At 36.2% G+C, this 17,924-nt stretch overlaps 1 protein-coding gene across 14 annotated transcripts in view; it reads left to right on the top strand.

Moving 5' to 3' along the window:
• Positions 1–17,924, top strand: part of CHD9 (chromodomain helicase DNA binding protein 9) — a 230,132-nt gene that overhangs the window by 175,942 nt on the left and 36,266 nt on the right. For all 14 annotated transcript variants that reach the window (XM_025852347.2, XM_073884387.1, XM_073884390.1 and 11 more), the window contains 5 exons: positions 4,119–4,229; positions 9,063–9,259; positions 9,727–9,926; positions 13,851–14,010; positions 14,449–14,538. In XM_025852347.2, the coding sequence (XP_025708132.1) occupies positions 4,119–4,229; positions 9,063–9,259; positions 9,727–9,926; positions 13,851–14,010; positions 14,449–14,538 (758 nt within the window). The remainder of the gene's footprint in view (positions 1–4,118; positions 4,230–9,062; positions 9,260–9,726; positions 9,927–13,850; positions 14,011–14,448; positions 14,539–17,924) is intronic.

Below are 17,924 nucleotides of genomic sequence, written 5' to 3'. Positions count from 1 at the left end.
GAGAGCATCATAATCTTGCTTGGCCTTTTCTACTCTACAATAAAGTGCTATATGAGTATTATTTTATTCAAGTATACTCTAATCATAACCAGCTGTGCTGTAAGAATATAAAATACTTAAGCATTTAAATTTCTATTTGAAAAACCCTCAGACCATGGAGTAACTTGCATTTGAAAAGAGGGCTGACTGAAGAGGTACTTCAGTCGATGAAGAGGTCCAGAGAGTTGGCCTGTAGTTGTCTTGGAATCTGTTCATTTCCACAGTTGCAAGCGAATGCCACTCCATAGTGGACATTTGGCATATTAGAACATGGCACCACTGTACAATGGCACCGAACATGCAAAGTTGATAGTATTTTATACTGTCCCTGGAATTTCCAAAGACTTCCTCTATGCTTAACTGTTGTAAGTGGTTTGGATAAATGAAGTAATTCCAGTCTGTTTCTTTGCATTATCAAATAGTTTTTTAGAAAAAGCCATATATATGGAGCAGAGTACATAATAAGACTATTTATTTAGACTTAGTACATATCCATCAAATAAAACTCATTATTGGTAGCTTCATTTATAAGTGGTTCTATCACCTAAACCTTGTTTTGAGATATTTTCATAAGGGCAATCAGGTGGATCCTAGAAAAAGAAAATTTTCTCATCTGACTTCTTTATTTTCTGGTAGAGAACAAGACTTTGAATTGCTTAATTCACAAAAACAAAGCAGTCTGTGTATCAGGCTTAAGTGGATTTCTTATTTGTAAGGGCCCTTCCGCGACACCCGCTATCTTCTGCTATGTTCTGATGTAGGAAGATGGATTTCTGTATTTAAAAAGTCTTCCCTTGTAAATAATAAAAGGATTTAATGATTGAGGGAAAACATTTAAAGAAAAATATTTTTAGAGGAATTAGGATATTAAGATTTAACATTTGGAAGTAATCGATATACCTGTACTTGATGACATCTTCTACGACAGGCATTTTATTTCTGTAGGCATTAATTCATTACGGTCCTTGAGAATTTTGGAAGTCATCTTGAAAATAGGTTATATGTCATTTAACAATAGCATCTAGAATTATTTAGAAATATTTTTTATCTTATTTGAAAAATAAATTTATCACTTTTCTTATAATGAATATAACAAGAGCTATTGAATTGTGAAGTATAGTTTCTTCCAGGTAAATTATTTTAATTATCAGCAGTTATCTGGTAGCAGAATAAAAGCAATTATCTACTGCAGCATAGAATTTTTTTAAGGTTAGCAACCATAAGCTAGACTTCAAAAATCTAATTGTTTCCCTTTAATGGCTTTTCGTATTAAATGCTCATGTAAACCAGATGCTCATTTGCCAGATCTGTTAAATCTCAAGAAGCATGTATCAATGAAACTATAATATAAAATAAAACCCTGTGAACTTCAGTGAATTTTTCAGTGTTTCTGGAAATTGAAGTGTTTATATTAATGAAGATTTGAAAGTCTGGATGTCATATGTCTTCATTTATGAGAAATTCATTTCTGAATTAACAAAGAGAAGTCCCGTGATGGTTTAGGAATTACTTGAGTAAAGTTAAATGTCTGTTCCTTATACTCAGTCATGACACTTTGATTGTCATCAGGTGCTTTTATGTCGATGATGATGGCTACTACTTTTCATTTTATTAAGCTAGTTAGCCTAAGTTGAATATAAGTTTTTATAATCAGTGGTTTATCATTAAGAGGTGTCTCATTGTATTATTTCCTGTTGCCACTGTAGCACATCACCACAACACAAATTATTTTATAGTTCTGGGTGTCAGAAGTCCAAAATGAGTCTTAACGGGGCTAAAACTCAAGGTGTCAGAACGGCTGGTTTCTTCTGGAGGCTTCAGGGGAGAATCTTTTTTCTCTTCCAGCATTTTCAAGTGCCTGCATTTCGTGGCTTGTGACCATGTTATTCCAATCTCTGCTCTGTTGTCACATAGCCTTTTACCTCCTTTCCTCTTATAAGAGCAGTTGTGATTATTTAGGGCTCACCTGTATAATATAGGCTAATCTCCCCATTTCAAAAATTATTAACTTTACCACATCTGCCAAGTCCCTTTTGCCATAAGCATTCACAAGGATCCAGGAATTAGGAACTAAATATTTTTGGGAACTATTACTCACCCTACCACACTCATCATCAGTTCAACAAATTAAAAATTACTATTTAAAAAAAAATCCTATTTTTAGTAGTTTCACAATATTAAAGCTATAGTTTAGAGCAAGCAAAAAAAAAGGAAATTTAAATTCATTTCATTAAAACATTTATTTCCATCACTTCTGTTTCATGAAAATGCCAGCAAAATGCACATTTTTAACATTTATAATATTTCAACACTTGCTATACACAAGCATCTTAATAACCCAGCCTCAAAAGAATGTTTGATGGAATGAATATACTTACTACTTGGTAAGCAGTGTCATGAACAGAATCTTAAAGTTCAGCAAGAGACATTTAGGATTTTAATTTTGTTTCTACTCACTTGTTAGACAAAATATAAAGATTCAAACTACAAATATAGATGGTGGTATAATGAAACCTGTGCACTTGTCACCCAGCTTCAACAATTATCAACTCATCCCAAGCTTGCTTCATCATTACCCTCTCCATCTCTCATATTATTTTAAAAGAAATCCCAGATATTATATATATAGACATATATATAGTATATATGAAAATTTCTTTAACACAACCACAATACTTATTAGTACATTTAAAAATAGGGACGCCTGCGTGGCTCAGTCGGTTAAGCGTCTTCCTTCAGCTCAGGTCATGATCCCAGGGTCCTGGGATGGAGTCCTGCCTGCATCGGGCTCCTTGCTGAGCAGGGAGCCTGCTTCTCCTTCTGCCTGCTGCTCTCTCTGTCTCTCTCTCTCTCTCTTTCTCTCTCTCTGACAAATAAATAAGTAAAATATTTTAAATTAAAATAATAAAAATAAAATTATCAGGGCACCTGAGTGATGCATTCAGTTGAGCATCCCACTCTTGATTTCAGCTCAGGTCATAATCTCGATCGGTAATTCCTTCCTATCATCAGTATCCCAGTGTTCAAACTTTCAGACTTCTTGAATGTCATAAATGGTTTGTTTGCTTATAGCCGTTTTATTATCTCTTTAATGTGTAATTTTCTGCATTTTAAAATTCCATCAAGATGGGTTTTTTAATGAAGATTTTAATCATTTGATTATATCCCAGATAATTAGGCATTATCTTAAAGCCATTTACCAATTATATTCTCTTTTGAAAATTATGTGACTATATTCTTCCCTTTAATTCTTTAAGTGTTACCATGCATTTTTCAGGCTCTTTTCTTTTTTAAAGCACCATGTATCTTCACTGCTCATTTCATTTTTATAAAGCACTTTGATGACTTTCTTTCAAGTGGCATATATATTTTCAGGAACTTAAGTTGCAAATAATGGTTATTAGTCTGTAAGTTCCAGTGTTGAGCTATGATATCTAAAGTTTGTTCCAACTAAAAGACTGTATAATTTCTACAGTATTTAAGAAAGTAAATCAGTTATATTTTCTTTTGTTCCTCTATAATCCTTAAATTTTTACAATGACTATGCAGTATTTTTGTTGTAAGGAAAAGTATTTTTAATGTAAAGACAGAGAGTGACTTTTTTCTCATATCCTGTATTACATTTTCCTTAGGAGGCATATCTATCTAAAAATGTGATAGAAATAAAGTAGTATACCAGAAAATGAACTGTATAGGGCAAGCAGGTTTGAAATTCTTGTTCTAACCTAATTTCTTAATATTCATGTAGTGTTTCTGGAAAGCATATCTCTGTCCTGTGTCGTTTCTTGACCAAAAAGATTTAATCCTTACTTACCAAAAGCTTGAGCTAAACAAGAGTGGTAACTTACTTAATCTTTTCCTAAAACCCCAGCCTGTGTTGGCAGTGAGCCTTTTGCCTTAAGCAGATGCTGTGCTCCGTCTCAGGCGATCCCATTTGGAACATCCTTTGAATGTATGTGTGTATGCTGAATTCAGATTCTATCCCCAGTAAATGTAAAGAGATAATGTTGTAAATATACTGTGGTAGATTTTCTTCTAAGCTTCATAACATTTTAAGAAACTGCCATTATGTATTTCAGGCAAGTTTTGTGGCATCTGGGAATCGGACAGATATTTCCTTAGATGATCCCAACTTCTGGCAAAAATGGGCTAAAAAGGCAGAAATAGATATAGATGCCATCAGTGGCAGAGTAAGTATTTCTTTCCCTTTAAAAAAAAATTACGTGTTGGGATACCTTTGGTAATATTATTGTAATATTTTAAGGTATTCAACTGTGTACTTACTGAAATAAATTTATCTGCATAAATAAATTGATGTGGGGTATTAGAATGAGCACCTATTGAGCCAGACACTGCTTCAATTTAATATCTCTGATATCTGCCATGATAGGTGGTAATACAGGGAAAGTTTAAGTTTTGATATATTATATTCTTAAAATTATAATGTTTTTCAGTTTTTAAAATGTCTTTAAATCATCAGTTACTTTGATTTTGCTCTTTAACTTTGTTTTCTTAGAGTCTGCTCCCATTAATGATGATCCAGTCAGATATAAAAGGAGGGAAAAAAGCAGTCAAGAAAGTGGCATTTTTATTTTTATTTTTTTAAAGATTTTATTTATTTATTTGACAGAGACACAGCGAGAGAGGGAACACAAGCATGGGGAATGGGAGAGGGAGAAGCAGGCTTCCCGCGGAGCAGGGAGCCCTATGCCGGGCTCAATCCCAGGACCCTGGGATCATGACCCAAGCTAAAGGCAGACGTTTAATGACTGAGCCACCCAGGTGCCCCAAGAAAGTGGCATTTTTAAACTGTTTCTTTTATAACTTCCCTTAGAGTTAAGAAAGGACCGAAAAGCTGAAGTGTAGTTTGTAGAACTGATAATAACATAACTGTTTACTTCATAAGACACCTGTCTAATTATTATATAGGAATCAATGTTTGTGGAACTTATCCATTATCAAGATAATGGCTAAATGATAAAAAGAATTTTATATTAAGCATTGATGCATGGGATCTATTTTAACAGCCTTTTAAACTGTGAAACTTTACAGTGAGAAATAACACCACTGCCATACATAATCATTACTATTTAATATATTTCAGAAATATAAGTAATTCTATATGAAACAAATAAGTAAGTTTGAAAAGATATTTATAAAACATCGTTTATGGCATATTTATATGTCTAAAAAAGCAATGGAATCTTGAAGCCATTATTAAAATTAATAAATGAGTTTAATGAATTAACTGGATGAAAGATAAATATGCCATGAGCCTTCTTAAATATCAGTACTAACAGAAGTACTGTTAATATAATGGAAGAAAACATCTATTCACAGTAGAAAAAAAAGATATAGAACATTTAGGGGTATACCTGCTGACAGATGTGTATGATTTCAGTACAGTGAATTATCAAATTTAATTGGAAGATTTCTCAGTTGGAAATTGAAAACTACATATTTTAAACATTTTAAGAATTTTTAAACATAGAAATGCAACCCAAATCAAAATGTTAACAATTTTTTCATATAACCAGACAATATCTAAAGTTCCCCTGGAAAAATGAATTGTCAAGAAAATTAAATGCACTTTTAGGAACCTGTCTTACAGCAATAGTCATACATGTACAGTGATAATATAGTACAGTGATGCTCATTGCCACATTTTTTTGTTTTAGAAAAATACTTGAAGCTAAATCGCTTATGGTAGAGGATTAATACATCCATTCCTGTTTAATGCAAAAGTAAATATAATCATATATATCCCTATGTACTACTGACCTATAAAGACCTCCAAAACAGTTAAATTTAAAAGGAGAGGGGGGTGGGGTGCCTGGGTGGCTCAGTCGTTAAACACCTGCCTTCGGCTCGGGTCATAATGCCAGGGTCCTGGGATCGAGCCCCGCATTGGGCTGCTCCCTGCTCAGCGGAAAGCCTGCTTCTCCCTCTCCCACTCCTCCCTGCTTGTGTTCCCTCTCTCGCTGTGTCTCTATCAAATAAATAAATAAAATCTTTTTAAAAAAATTAAAAAGGATAGGGGGATATAGAACAATGCTTATAGTATATTTGTTTATGATATTTCAAAAGGATATATTTGGGGATCCACAGACACTCCTATGCATTTATGCATACTGTGAGTCAAGCACCTTTCTCACAATAGGGCTAATGTGCACAAGACAAATCTACCACTGCTTTGATAGAGCTTACGAATTCTCGTGGTGAGACAGAAGTAAACACGTACATAAGATGATTTCAGAGAGTGAAGAAGATAGAATAGTCAATGGTAGAGAATGCTGGGAGGTGTGGAGACAGCATGAAATCAGGTGGTCAGGGGAGGTCACTGAGGGGACAGTTGTGCTGAGATTGAATGACCTGAAAGAGCCAACAATGTAAAGACATGAAGAAAATCTTTCAAGGTACAGGGGCTGGCAGTGAGCCATTGGTGGAAATAAGCTCCGTGTTCCAGAAATAGAAGTGACGTTGTGGCAGAATGTAGGCAGTTAGTGAGGAGGTGACAGGCAAGGTCAGAGACCATAGGTATGGGTCATATCATAGGGCCTTGATTACCCTGAAGAGTTAAGCAATTTATAAATAAACTTATGTAAGCACGTATTCATTTAATACTTGTATAATTACATTTTCTTATTTATATTTCACCAAAAAATGTAAAGTTTTTCTGAAATTGAAGTACAGAGAAGACAAACTAGTGTTGTTTACTACGTGTTAAACCATATTAAAATATTATAAAGGAACCATAATTAAAACAGCATGATACTGAGAAAAAGATATAAAGAACAAAGAATAAAATAAGAACAGAAAAAGATCAAAATGAGAAGTTTTAATAAATAAATAGTATTAGAGAAAAAGGAATTATTTAATAATCGTGATTAGGACTTTGAGTTAGCACTGGGGGGACATTATAATGATATACTCTATACCAGGTAAACTCCAGTTAGTGATAAATTTTTTTAAAAATTTTTGCAAGTATGGTACCTGGGTGGCTCAGTCAGTTAAGCATCTGCCTTCGGCTCAGGTCATGATCCCAGAGTCCTGGGATCGAGTCCCACATCAGGTTCCCTGCTCAGCAGAGAGCCTGCTTCCTCCTCTCCCTCTGCTGCTCCCCCTGCTTGTGCTCTCTCACTCTCGCTCTGTCAAATAAATAAATAAATAAAATCTTAGAAAACAATAAAATTTTTTGAAAGCATGAAAAAAATAGAAAAACTAGATTTCTATTTTATCAAATACTTTGTGGGAAAACATTCTAAATTAAAAAGAAATCACAAAGGAAATGATTGGCATACTCAAATATATAAGACTAAGAAGTATATAATGGACAATAGAAAGGCAATCAGACTGGTGAGACTTATTTATAACAAAAGTGTACATGAAAGTTAATATCTTAATTATATGAAAGCTAATATAAGGTGATCAGAAACACATCAAAATCAAGGGCACCTAGGTGGCTCAGTCGGTTGAGCGTCCAACTCTTGATTTCAGCTCAGGTCATGATCTCAGGGTCCTGGGATCAAGTCCAGCACTGGGCTCCGCACTCAGCAGGGAGTCTGCTTGAGATTCTCTCTCTCTCTTTGCCCCTCTTCCTGTTTGCTCGCTTTCTCTCAAATAAATAAATCTTTTAAAAATAGGGGGGGAAAGGAAACATCAAAATCTCAAAAGATTATGGGCAAAAGATGTTTGAAACTTTTCTCAAAAAATACAGTTAGGGTATTTTTTTGTTTTTAAAGAAGCTGGGGCAGGGCAAAAGGACAACTTTTTCTTACTGAAGAAGGCCGATTAACAAGTACAGAAGGAATAAGAGATAGAAAAATCCTACCATTGACCTACCACAGTGGTAACTGTAGCAGACAAGATCCATTGATGAGTTCTAAAATTAGTGGATGAGATTGAAGGAGAAGCAGACTTTTTACATATTCTCAAAGTATATCTTTCTAACTTAGAAACTTTTCATTAAAGGTAAAAAGCGTATCAACTTAAAAGTTGTTTTGAATGAATTAAACTGAATGAACATGGTAAGGTTTATACACTTATTACCTTGCTTTTTGTATATTAATATAACTCTTTTGGAAAGGACTAAAACATGTTTCTGGATCTATAAAATATTTATATCCTTGGGGTGCCTGAGTGGCCCAGTTGGTTGAGCGTCTGCCTTCGGCTCAGGTCATGATCCCAGGGTCCTGGGATCGAGTCCCACATCAGGCTCCCTGCTCACTAGGGAGTCTGCTTCTCCCTTTGCCTCTTCCCCTACCCCTGTTTGTGCACTTGCATGCTCTCTCTCTCTCTCTCAATCAAATAAATTAAAAAAAAAAAATACTTATATCCTTTGACCAGTATTTTCGGTCCTGGATATTTCCCCTTTTTGGAATTTGTCTTTGGGATAAATTTAAATTACAAAGATTTATTGGAGCATTATTTATTTTAAACTTGAAAACAATCTAAACTACAAATTAAGTAAAGAAAATTAAGATGCATAAGTAGTTTAATAATATATTTTATCGTTATTATAGAAGCATAACACAGTAACTCATATTAATAATAAAGCCAGATACCAAATACTTTTCATCCTATGACTGTAAAGTCACAATATTATATGTGTATGATAATGAGAATTTTAAAGGAATATAAAAATTTTTAAGTTGATTTGGTAGGTTGATGAAATTGTTAGTAATTTCTGGGCACCTGGGTGGCTCAATCATTAGGCGTCTGCCTTCGGCTCAGGTCATGGTCCCGGGGTCCTGGGATCAAGTCCCGCATTGGGCTCCCTGCTTGGCGGGAAGCCTACTTCTCCCTCTCCCACTCCCCCTGCTTGTATTCCTCTCTCACTGTGTCTTTCTCTGTCAAATAAATAAAATGTTAAAAAAAAAAAAAAGAAATTGTTAATAATTTCTGTTTTCTGGCTTTTTATAATTATTCTATTCTCTGTATCATTTGAAAGGTGAAAATGTAAAAACACTGTTGTAAGCAAAATAGTAAAATGACCTTCAAGTAATAGCTGTTAAATTTTACAGAACAGCTTGGTTATTGACACTCCAAGAATTAGGAAGCAAACAAGACCTTTTAGTGCCACAAAAGATGAATTGGCTGAATTATCTGAAGCCGAAAGTGAAGGAGATGAAAAACCCAAACTGCGGAGACCCTGTGACCGTTCCAATGGCTATGGAAGAACTGAATGCTTTAGAGTAGAGAAAAATCTTCTAGTTTATGGGTAAAATACTATTTTTAATGTTTCTTGTTAGTAGTCTGCTATAGAAAGTTACAAAAAACATATACCAAATTCTACTGTATTGTTTTTTATCTTGTTAGAATCAATAAAAGCTGTGTAAAGTACCCTAAATTTATTGTTTAACATATATTTATTAGCAGAATGATGGAATATCCTTAATTTGTAAATTATAAATGTATCACTGAAGTCAAATTCCTTGTTGTTCTGAGATTTGCATATTTAGTAATATAAAATGGATAATCTTGTTATCCATTATTGGATAGGATACACTCGAAATCACTCTACCATGATCCTGCATTTTACTTACGGGGAGTGCAGGGGGACTTTATTAGGTAAATCCTATTAATGACAACATGTGTTTTTTTGCAGTTTTCAAGCCTTTTGTCCATGAGTTCTGTTTTTCTCTAGAACTTGACTCGATATTAATGTAAATATACCTTTTTAACCAGATGGGGCCGATGGAGAGAGATTCTGTCTCACGGCCGTTTTAAGAGACAGCTGAACGAGCATGATGTAGAAATAATTTGCCGAGCCCTCTTAGCATATTGCCTGGTTCACTACCGAGGAGATGAGAAAATCAAAGGCTTCATATGGGATCTCATTACTCCAACTGAAGATGGGCAGACACGAGAACTACAGAATCATCTAGGTAAGAAGATTCTTGCCTCTTTTTAAATTTATTTTTAGTTATATAGGTAGCACCTACCATAGTACCCTATAAAATACGGAAGCAGTATCAACAACATTAAAGAACGCTTAAACTTCACTCTCCGTTTAAGTTCCAACTTAGAAACTACCAGCTTCTCTGTTTGGTTGGGTTTTACACACAGCTTTACCTGCACTTGGGTTGTTAATCAAACATATATCAGTTTGCAGGTTGTCATCCCAGCAGTCTTCCCATTTGTAATCATGTCGATCTATCTCATTTTTAAAACTCCTTTTTAGTAGTTTGTAGTGCAGATATTGTTTATTTAGCATCTGCTTTAATGATGGGCGCTTAGGACATTTCCAGTTTTTAGACAATTGAAAAGTTTCAGTGATGATCCTCTGCATTTTTCCTTCTGCATGTGAATAAATCTTTGACTGAGATACATACCAAGAAATGGAATTGTTGAGATACAGCATTTATACATCCTTAGTACCTAAAATGTTGTCTGTGGATTAATAGTATCAGCATCTCTTGGGAGCTTCTTAGAAATACAGAATCTTAGGCATCAGACTTACTGAATCAGAATCTACATTTTAACAAGTTCCTTTGCAATTAGTATATATATTAAAGTTAGGAAACATTGATATACATTTTAAGTTTTCATCAGTACTTTAATTTGCCACCAGATATGGCTATACCAATTTACAATTCTGTCAGAGATATATGTAAGTACTTTTTTCTCTACATCCTTTCTAATAAAATGTTCTTTTCTGCATAAAGTAATTCTTACATAGCATAAAGTAATTGAATTTTCTGTAAAAATAAAAAAAGATTACTACATCCTGAAATCTGTGTTACAGTTTTGTTCTGTTTAATCAATAAATACCTGCTATAGTGGCTTCTATGTCCTTCTTGTGCAAGGTACTAAAAAGAGAAGAAACAAGATCCCTGAGCTCGGGAACTTTCCATTCCAGCCAGGTAGACAGACATAATAAGAAAGTAGATAAATAATTACAGAATGTGTTAAGTATTGTGAAATAAGTAAGTGCTGAGATGGAGAAAAACAGAAAGCACCTATTTTGGATTAGGGTGGTCACTGGAGTCTGTCTTAATAGGGGACAAGGAAATTAGTAATGTGAAGAGTGGACTACCGGTAAAGATTGACACAAATATATCCCTCTTCCTTGAAACCGCACTTACATGTCGTTAAAGAGAAAGAAAAAAATAAGGCATTATGCTTGATCAATTCTACAGGCAGAAGTCCTAGTTTCTTCAACAAACAAAAGGGGGGTGGATAGAGAGGCTATGTATAAACCAGTGGGGTTCTCAACCAGACATGATTTTGCGCCTAGTCCTGCCACCATTCAGGGTTGTCACTGCTTTGAGCTTGTTACTAGCATCTAGTAGGTAGAGGCCAAGGGGGCGCAGACAGCTCCCCACAATGAAGAACGATGCGGCTCAAAATACTGATAGTGCTGAGATTGAGAACTCTGCTATACCCTACAAGATTGGAGAGTCCTCAGCCAGTTGCAGTGTGGGGGCCTGATTTGGATCCTGACGAAAACAGACAACCCAGGATTTTTTTTTATTATCTTTATTAAATAATAGTACATTTGAATATCAAGTATTAGAGAAGTATTAGTGCATTTCTGAGGGCCAATAATGGTATTTTTTAAAAGGAGACCATATACTATCACTAAGAGATACTCAGATATTTATTAACGAACTGAGTGATGTCTTAGATTTACTTCAAAATAATATGGAAGGTTGGGGAGTGAACAGGGTACAGATGAAACAAAATTACCATAAGCTGGTAATTATTAAAGTTGGATGATGGGACATAGTGATCCATCATATTATTCCATCTATTTTTGAATCTGCTTAATTCCGTGATTAAAAAATAAATAGGCATAAACCCTCAAAAGAAGAGAGAGAGTGGGAGAGGAAATAGCGACACAGTTTTAGAAGAAAATAGATGAGTGGCTACTAACTCAATCAACCAGAGAGAACCATATCTCAGGTCAGCAGTAGGAAAAGGCAACAACCAATCAATGTGCTTTATAGATTACCCAAAAGTTCCAGTTTGTGACACATCAGGAACCTCTGAAAGTAGGCGTAAGGACAGAGATTTTGACTAGAAGTTGTTTAAAGAAAGTTCAGATTGCCAGACACCCTCTTCAACTCTGTGTAGCCACAATAAAGAAGGACTGAAAGTTTATTCTCTAGGGGCGCCTGGGTGACTCAGTCCATTAAGTGTCTCACTCTTGGTTTTGGCTCAGGTGATGATCTTGGGGTCCTGAGACGAAGCCCTGCATCAGGCTCAGCGCTGGGTGTGGGCCTGCTTAAGAGTGAAGAGGGCTGGAATATAGAACAGTATGAGTAGTAACATAGAACAAAGTACACTTTAAGGTGGAAGGCATTAATTAGGATCAAAAAGAGACTACACAATAATAATAAAAATGACTGATCCATAAAAGAAGCTATAACAGGGGGCGCCCGGCTGCCCCTCCCCCCTAAAAAAAGAAGAAATAACAAGTATAAGCTTTATACATTAAACAAAATAGTCTCAAAATATAAATAAAAAATTGCCAGAATTTTAAGAAGAAATGGGCAAGTCCACATCAAGCTTCTATTTACCATTGTGGTGAAACTCCTAGCTGGTAGAGTACAGCAGGGAAAAGATAGATAAGAATTGAAAGGAATCAAAACTTTATTTTTAGTAATTGTTAAAAATTTTAAGTGAAACAACTCCAGCATCACTGAAGATTCATAGGTAAGCAGTGGTATACATGCAAGTGATAGTCATACAGTAGATTTTTACATGGCAGGAAAATAGGTAAGTTACAGCCTCTTGAGTCAGCAAGTATATATCTCAAAAAATTACCAACATAATAAGTTGCAGAATTGCCTGTGTTCTGTAATGTCTGAAAACTTAAATACGAAATATTTCTCCATCCTACCAGTACAAACAGGCATGGAATGACTAGACAAATACAGGGTAGTGATTATCTCTGGGAAGGAAGGAGTGAATTGGACTTCAACTCTGCATACCTATTCCCTTTAATGAAAAACTGACCAGATATGGAATATGTTAAGATTGAGACTAAGAATACTTTTTTGTATTTTTGAAATATTTCAGGGGCACCTAGGTGACTGAGTCGGTTAACCGTCCAACTCTTGGTGTCATCAGGTCATGATCTCATGGGTCATGAGATCCACCCCCCATGTTGGGCTCCATGTTCAGCAGGAAGTCTGCTTGAGGGTTCTCTTCCTGTGCCTCTCTCCCCACTTGCACTTGTTTTCTCTCTTTCAAATAAATAAATCTTTAAAAAAATAAATATTTCAGGGGCGCCCAGCTGGCTCAGTCAGTGGAGCATGCAACTCTTGATCTTGGGGTTGTAAATTCAAGCCCCACATTGGGTGTAGAGATTATTTAAAATCTTACAGGAAAAAAAAATATTTCACAAAGGTGTCAGAAATAAAATGAATTTAGCTCTCTTAAATAAGAACCCACAATGACTAAACCTAATCCGGTTTTGAAAATCAAGAGACCAAAACTTACTATTTTATAACTCGGGAAGCTAAAAGTAAAGTAGAGGGACAGGTCTGAGCTTTTGGGTTTTACATTTGGAAAAAAATAATGTGTTTTGGAACAAAAAGTAAGTCAGAGTGATTAATTTCAGAATTACAGAATTGTTGGGTACTTGCAGGGGGGAACTGTTAATAATGTGTATACAATTATCACGTTGACTTACCTTGCGATTGGGTATCAGAGTTGTTACCGTTAATATTTTAAAGATCTCTATATAGCCTGCACAGACCTCCAAAAGTCTCCAGAAATTTCTTGTTTTGAAAAAAATGTTTCAAATTGCAAAACTTTATACAAATTATCCCTGATTTCATGTGTCCTTCTCATTTTAACAGGCCTATCAGCCCCTGTACCCAGGGGTCGGAAAGGGAAGAAAGTAAAGACTCAAACAAGCTCATTTGATATACAGAAAGCAGAATGGCTTCGAAAATATAATCCTGAGCAGCTACTTCAAGATGAAGGATACAAAAAACATATAAAACACCACTGTAATAAGTAGGTAGTAGGGTATTTTTAACACAACTCATTAAAAGTTTATATTTCTGAATTTATTAAAAATCTTAAAGCATGCTGATTTTGAGTACAGAGACAGTGTGGTCTAGGACCAATCCTAATCTTAATCTTACAGGGTATCCTTCAGCAAATCATGGTACCTCTTGTGTCACTGTTTTCATCAACAGAGAGAGAAATAAAACTGGCCTCCAAATGATCTCATTATATCTTACTTGGATATTAAATTATGATGATTGTGAAGATTTTGGAGAAACCTATTGTACTATATATGGTAGTAATGAGATTTATTTAATCAGAAGTAATTATTATTTAATTATAAAAATTCTGTATACAAATTCTTTTCCAATTTTAACTCATGGATGAATTTTCTTTAATGATTAATATCTTTGTGTCTTTTTAATCCTTTTCCCTCATTTTTAGGGTTTTGCTTCGTGTAAGAATGCTATATTATCTAAAGCAAGAAGTCATTGGAAACGAGTGTCAGAAAGTATTTGATGGAGTTGATGCAAGGTAAATTAAATAACCTGTTGATATTTTCAGTAACATGATGAGGCAAAAGTTATAGGACCAGAAAATTGTAATTAAGTGGCTCCTTATTCAGTGAAGTTCACAAGAAGAAAATTCCACCAAATGTAGAGAATTCACCCTTGCCAATTTGTTGCCTTTCCTCCATTAGTCTCAGTCTTTGGCTCTGTCACTAATAAAAGCTATAATAATAATAATAATAAGAGCAGTAGGAGTAAGCTTCCTGCCACCAAATCTAAAACTTCACCTTTCTGCGCTCAGTCTTTTCTCTTCCCTCTTGTTCCAGGGACTGACTTTTATGTCCGTATATGATCCATCCAGTGCCCTGGTCTCTTAGCTCCTTATTCTACATCTCCCTTCTTGAAATGCTATGTTCTTTTTTTTTTTTTTTTACCTTTTTTTCTTTTTTGAAATTCTGTCTTCTGTAGGCATTATGCAAGTTTACCCCCCTGTTGCCGTTTTCCTCCCTGGTCTTTCCTCTTCATTTTGCTATGATTGTCCAGGAGCTCTGCCCTGAGCTCTCTTTCTTGGCTATACTCTCCTTCGGAATCAAATCTGATCAAGAAACAGAAGACTCTCAGACTTACCTGTTCATCCCAGAGCTCTAATCCGAGAGAGCTGCCTCCTAACATACCCACTGGACAGTCTAATTGACATCTTAGTTTCCCTGGCTCTCCAAATCTTCTGCCTCCAACCTTTTTCCTCCTACCTTCCCACACACAGGCCTTCTCCATCCTGCTAAATGGTGGACCATCCAGTTGCTCAGGTGCCATTCTTGATTCCTCTCTTCCTTAAATCCCTCAGAAGGATCTGTGAGCTCCACAAAGTATAGTGTACACCCAAATCTGAGCACTTTTCACCACGTCCTCTGCTAAATCTCTAGTGCACGCCACCATTATGCCACGTTTAGACTTTTGCAGTGGCCTCCTCACTGGGTCTCTGCCTCCTCTCTACAGGCTGACCTTCACTCACACAGCAGCCAGAGTGATCTTTCTGAAGCAGAACTCTGGCCATGGCGCTCCTCTTCTTCAAACGTACCAGATTTTTCTCATTTTTCTTAGAATAAAATCCATACTCCCTATGGCCCTACATAACTTGTGACCTCTTCCTTCATTCTGTCCCTTACCCACGATGCTGCAGCCACACTGGTGTTTCTGTCTCTCCAGCATATCAAGCTCCTTCTGTGCTCTACCTCCTGGTAGACTTCTGCACCTCCTCTTCCACAGAACTGTCTCTTCAAGTTATTCAGACCTCAGTTCACGTTTTACCTCCTCCCAGAGGCCTTCCCTGGCCTCCCTAGCTAAAGCAGCCTACCAGTCACTCACTACTGCCTGACCTTATTTTATCTATTCATGATGCCTGTTAAGGTTATATTTATTTGTATGTCTTTCTCTTCCTGTTACAGTTTAAGCTTGAAGGTTAAATATGCTGTTTTATTGATCTTTCTTTTCACAGCCCCTAGAATCTGGGACATAGTAACACCCAATAAATATTTGTTGACTTGAGTGACTCCTCTTTTCCCTTGGCCTGACGGGATCCTATCCACTTGTGATTTCCCAGAAACTACATTCTGTGAATTATCCGTACATTTTCCCCTTTCATTAATCTCCCCCTCTTTGGCTTCTCATTTGGACTTTCACATGTTCACATTTCCCTCAGCGTAGACACAGACACACAAAGTCACACGACACTTTGGACCCAGTGTCTCCTCACACTATCATAGGATTACTGTGCTTGATTTCACAGCCAGACTTCCGTATCTGTCTCCTTTTTCTCCCCTTCCATTTACAATGTGCTGCCCACCACAGTTCAGCCTCTGCCCCTCACTCCACCACCTACTCCAAGAAGTCCTCACCAATATGCTTGCTGCTAACCCATGGATATATCATAGTGTTTGTCTTACTGTACCTTTTTTTAAGGATGTATTTATTTATTTGAGAGTGGTGGGGAGGGGCAGAGGGAAAGACTCTCAAGCAACTCCCCCCTGAGCATGGAGCCCAACATGGGGCTCAATCCCACAACCCAAGCCAGAACCAACAGTCAGACGCACAACCTGTATTCGCCTGTAGAGGTTCTTTTGAGGTTTCTGCTCACTGCCTTGCAGCTCGTCTTCAGCCTGTCTCTTAAATGTCTTCTCATAGGTGCTCTCTTCTTCTCACCTTTTCTTGGATGCTGTCATCTTTTCTGTGGTGTGAGTTTTTGTTTCTATACTATATCCAGGCCTTTGCAGTCTTGCTGAAACATTGCCTTTCCCACTTGCCTCCATTCTCCCCCATCTCAATGCTCCACTGGCATCAGCTCAGCCTTTCCTGGCCTCTTAAGTCCGGGTCAGGCACATATCCAAGGTCCAGTGTCACAGCGCGCACCGTGCAGTATTGCAGGTACCTCTTCACAAGAGCAGCGAGTGTCTGCCTTAGCATTTCTGTGGCACGTAGTGAGTGCTGTTTAAATACATTTTACATGAATGGTCTAGCCTGGGGAAGTTAAAGATGGCTTTATGCAAAAGACAGAACATGAACTGAATCTTTAAAAATAGAAATCAACAACAGGAGCACATGCACATTGTTGTACCCCTTTCCCTAGCAGTTAACAAACACTTAACATGCATCTGGCACTTCACTGGAAGTCTGGGTACGTATAAGCTCTTTTTAAGCAGGAAAGTCTACTGACGATGGTCATCCCAGTGTGTTGAGCTTAGAGTGCCACCTGATGGTTGGTGAGGGGAACTACCTGACCCACTTACTTTGCTCTTGCCTTCCTCTTTTGGTTCTTAACGCTTGCTTTAGTCTTGGTCAGAAAATCAATCAAAAATAAATATCTTCTTTAACTGTATTTTTCCTCATCATTTTTTCAGCTTTCATTGTATCACAGGAAAGTCACTCTTTCTGTATTTTCCTACAGTAAGCTAGAAAATACTGTGATTGTAACCCTTTTGTTTTTTAAGAAAAATTAGAGGTAGTAAGATGTTCGTTTAAGTGCAGAAAATTTTCTTTAAGAATCTAGAGAAACGTCTCCATCCTTTTCTCCATATTCCTTGGGTTAAAAACTTTTTTCTACTGGCAAAACATGAAAAATAAAAAGTAATTTCCTTTCTATATTTCGTGTTTTATTTACTTACAAGACTTGTAAGTCTTTCGTTTTCATTGCCATTATCCTTTATTTCTACTATATTAGTAGCTAAGTATTGCGTTCTTGTGGACTAGCTCAGGAACATATAGACCATTTATCAGTTTATTTCTGTATGAAAAGTTATTTTGAGTTCCCAAAGACAGTGAACTTACAAATGAACTTTCGCTACACAACTTAATCGTAAGTTGGAAACTTCCCATTTTTTCAAGACAATAGGCCTTTGTTTATTAACTTAGGAAGTT

Source organism: Callorhinus ursinus, unplaced genomic scaffold (genome assembly GCF_003265705.2).
Source record: "Callorhinus ursinus isolate GAN/ISIS: 27379988/994484 unplaced genomic scaffold, GSC_fseal_2.0 scaffold56, whole genome shotgun sequence".
Lineage (NCBI taxonomy): Eukaryota > Metazoa > Chordata > Mammalia > Carnivora > Otariidae > Callorhinus > Callorhinus ursinus.
Note: the sequence above shows the minus strand (reverse complement) of the source record. Positions and strands in the feature narration are given on the sequence as shown.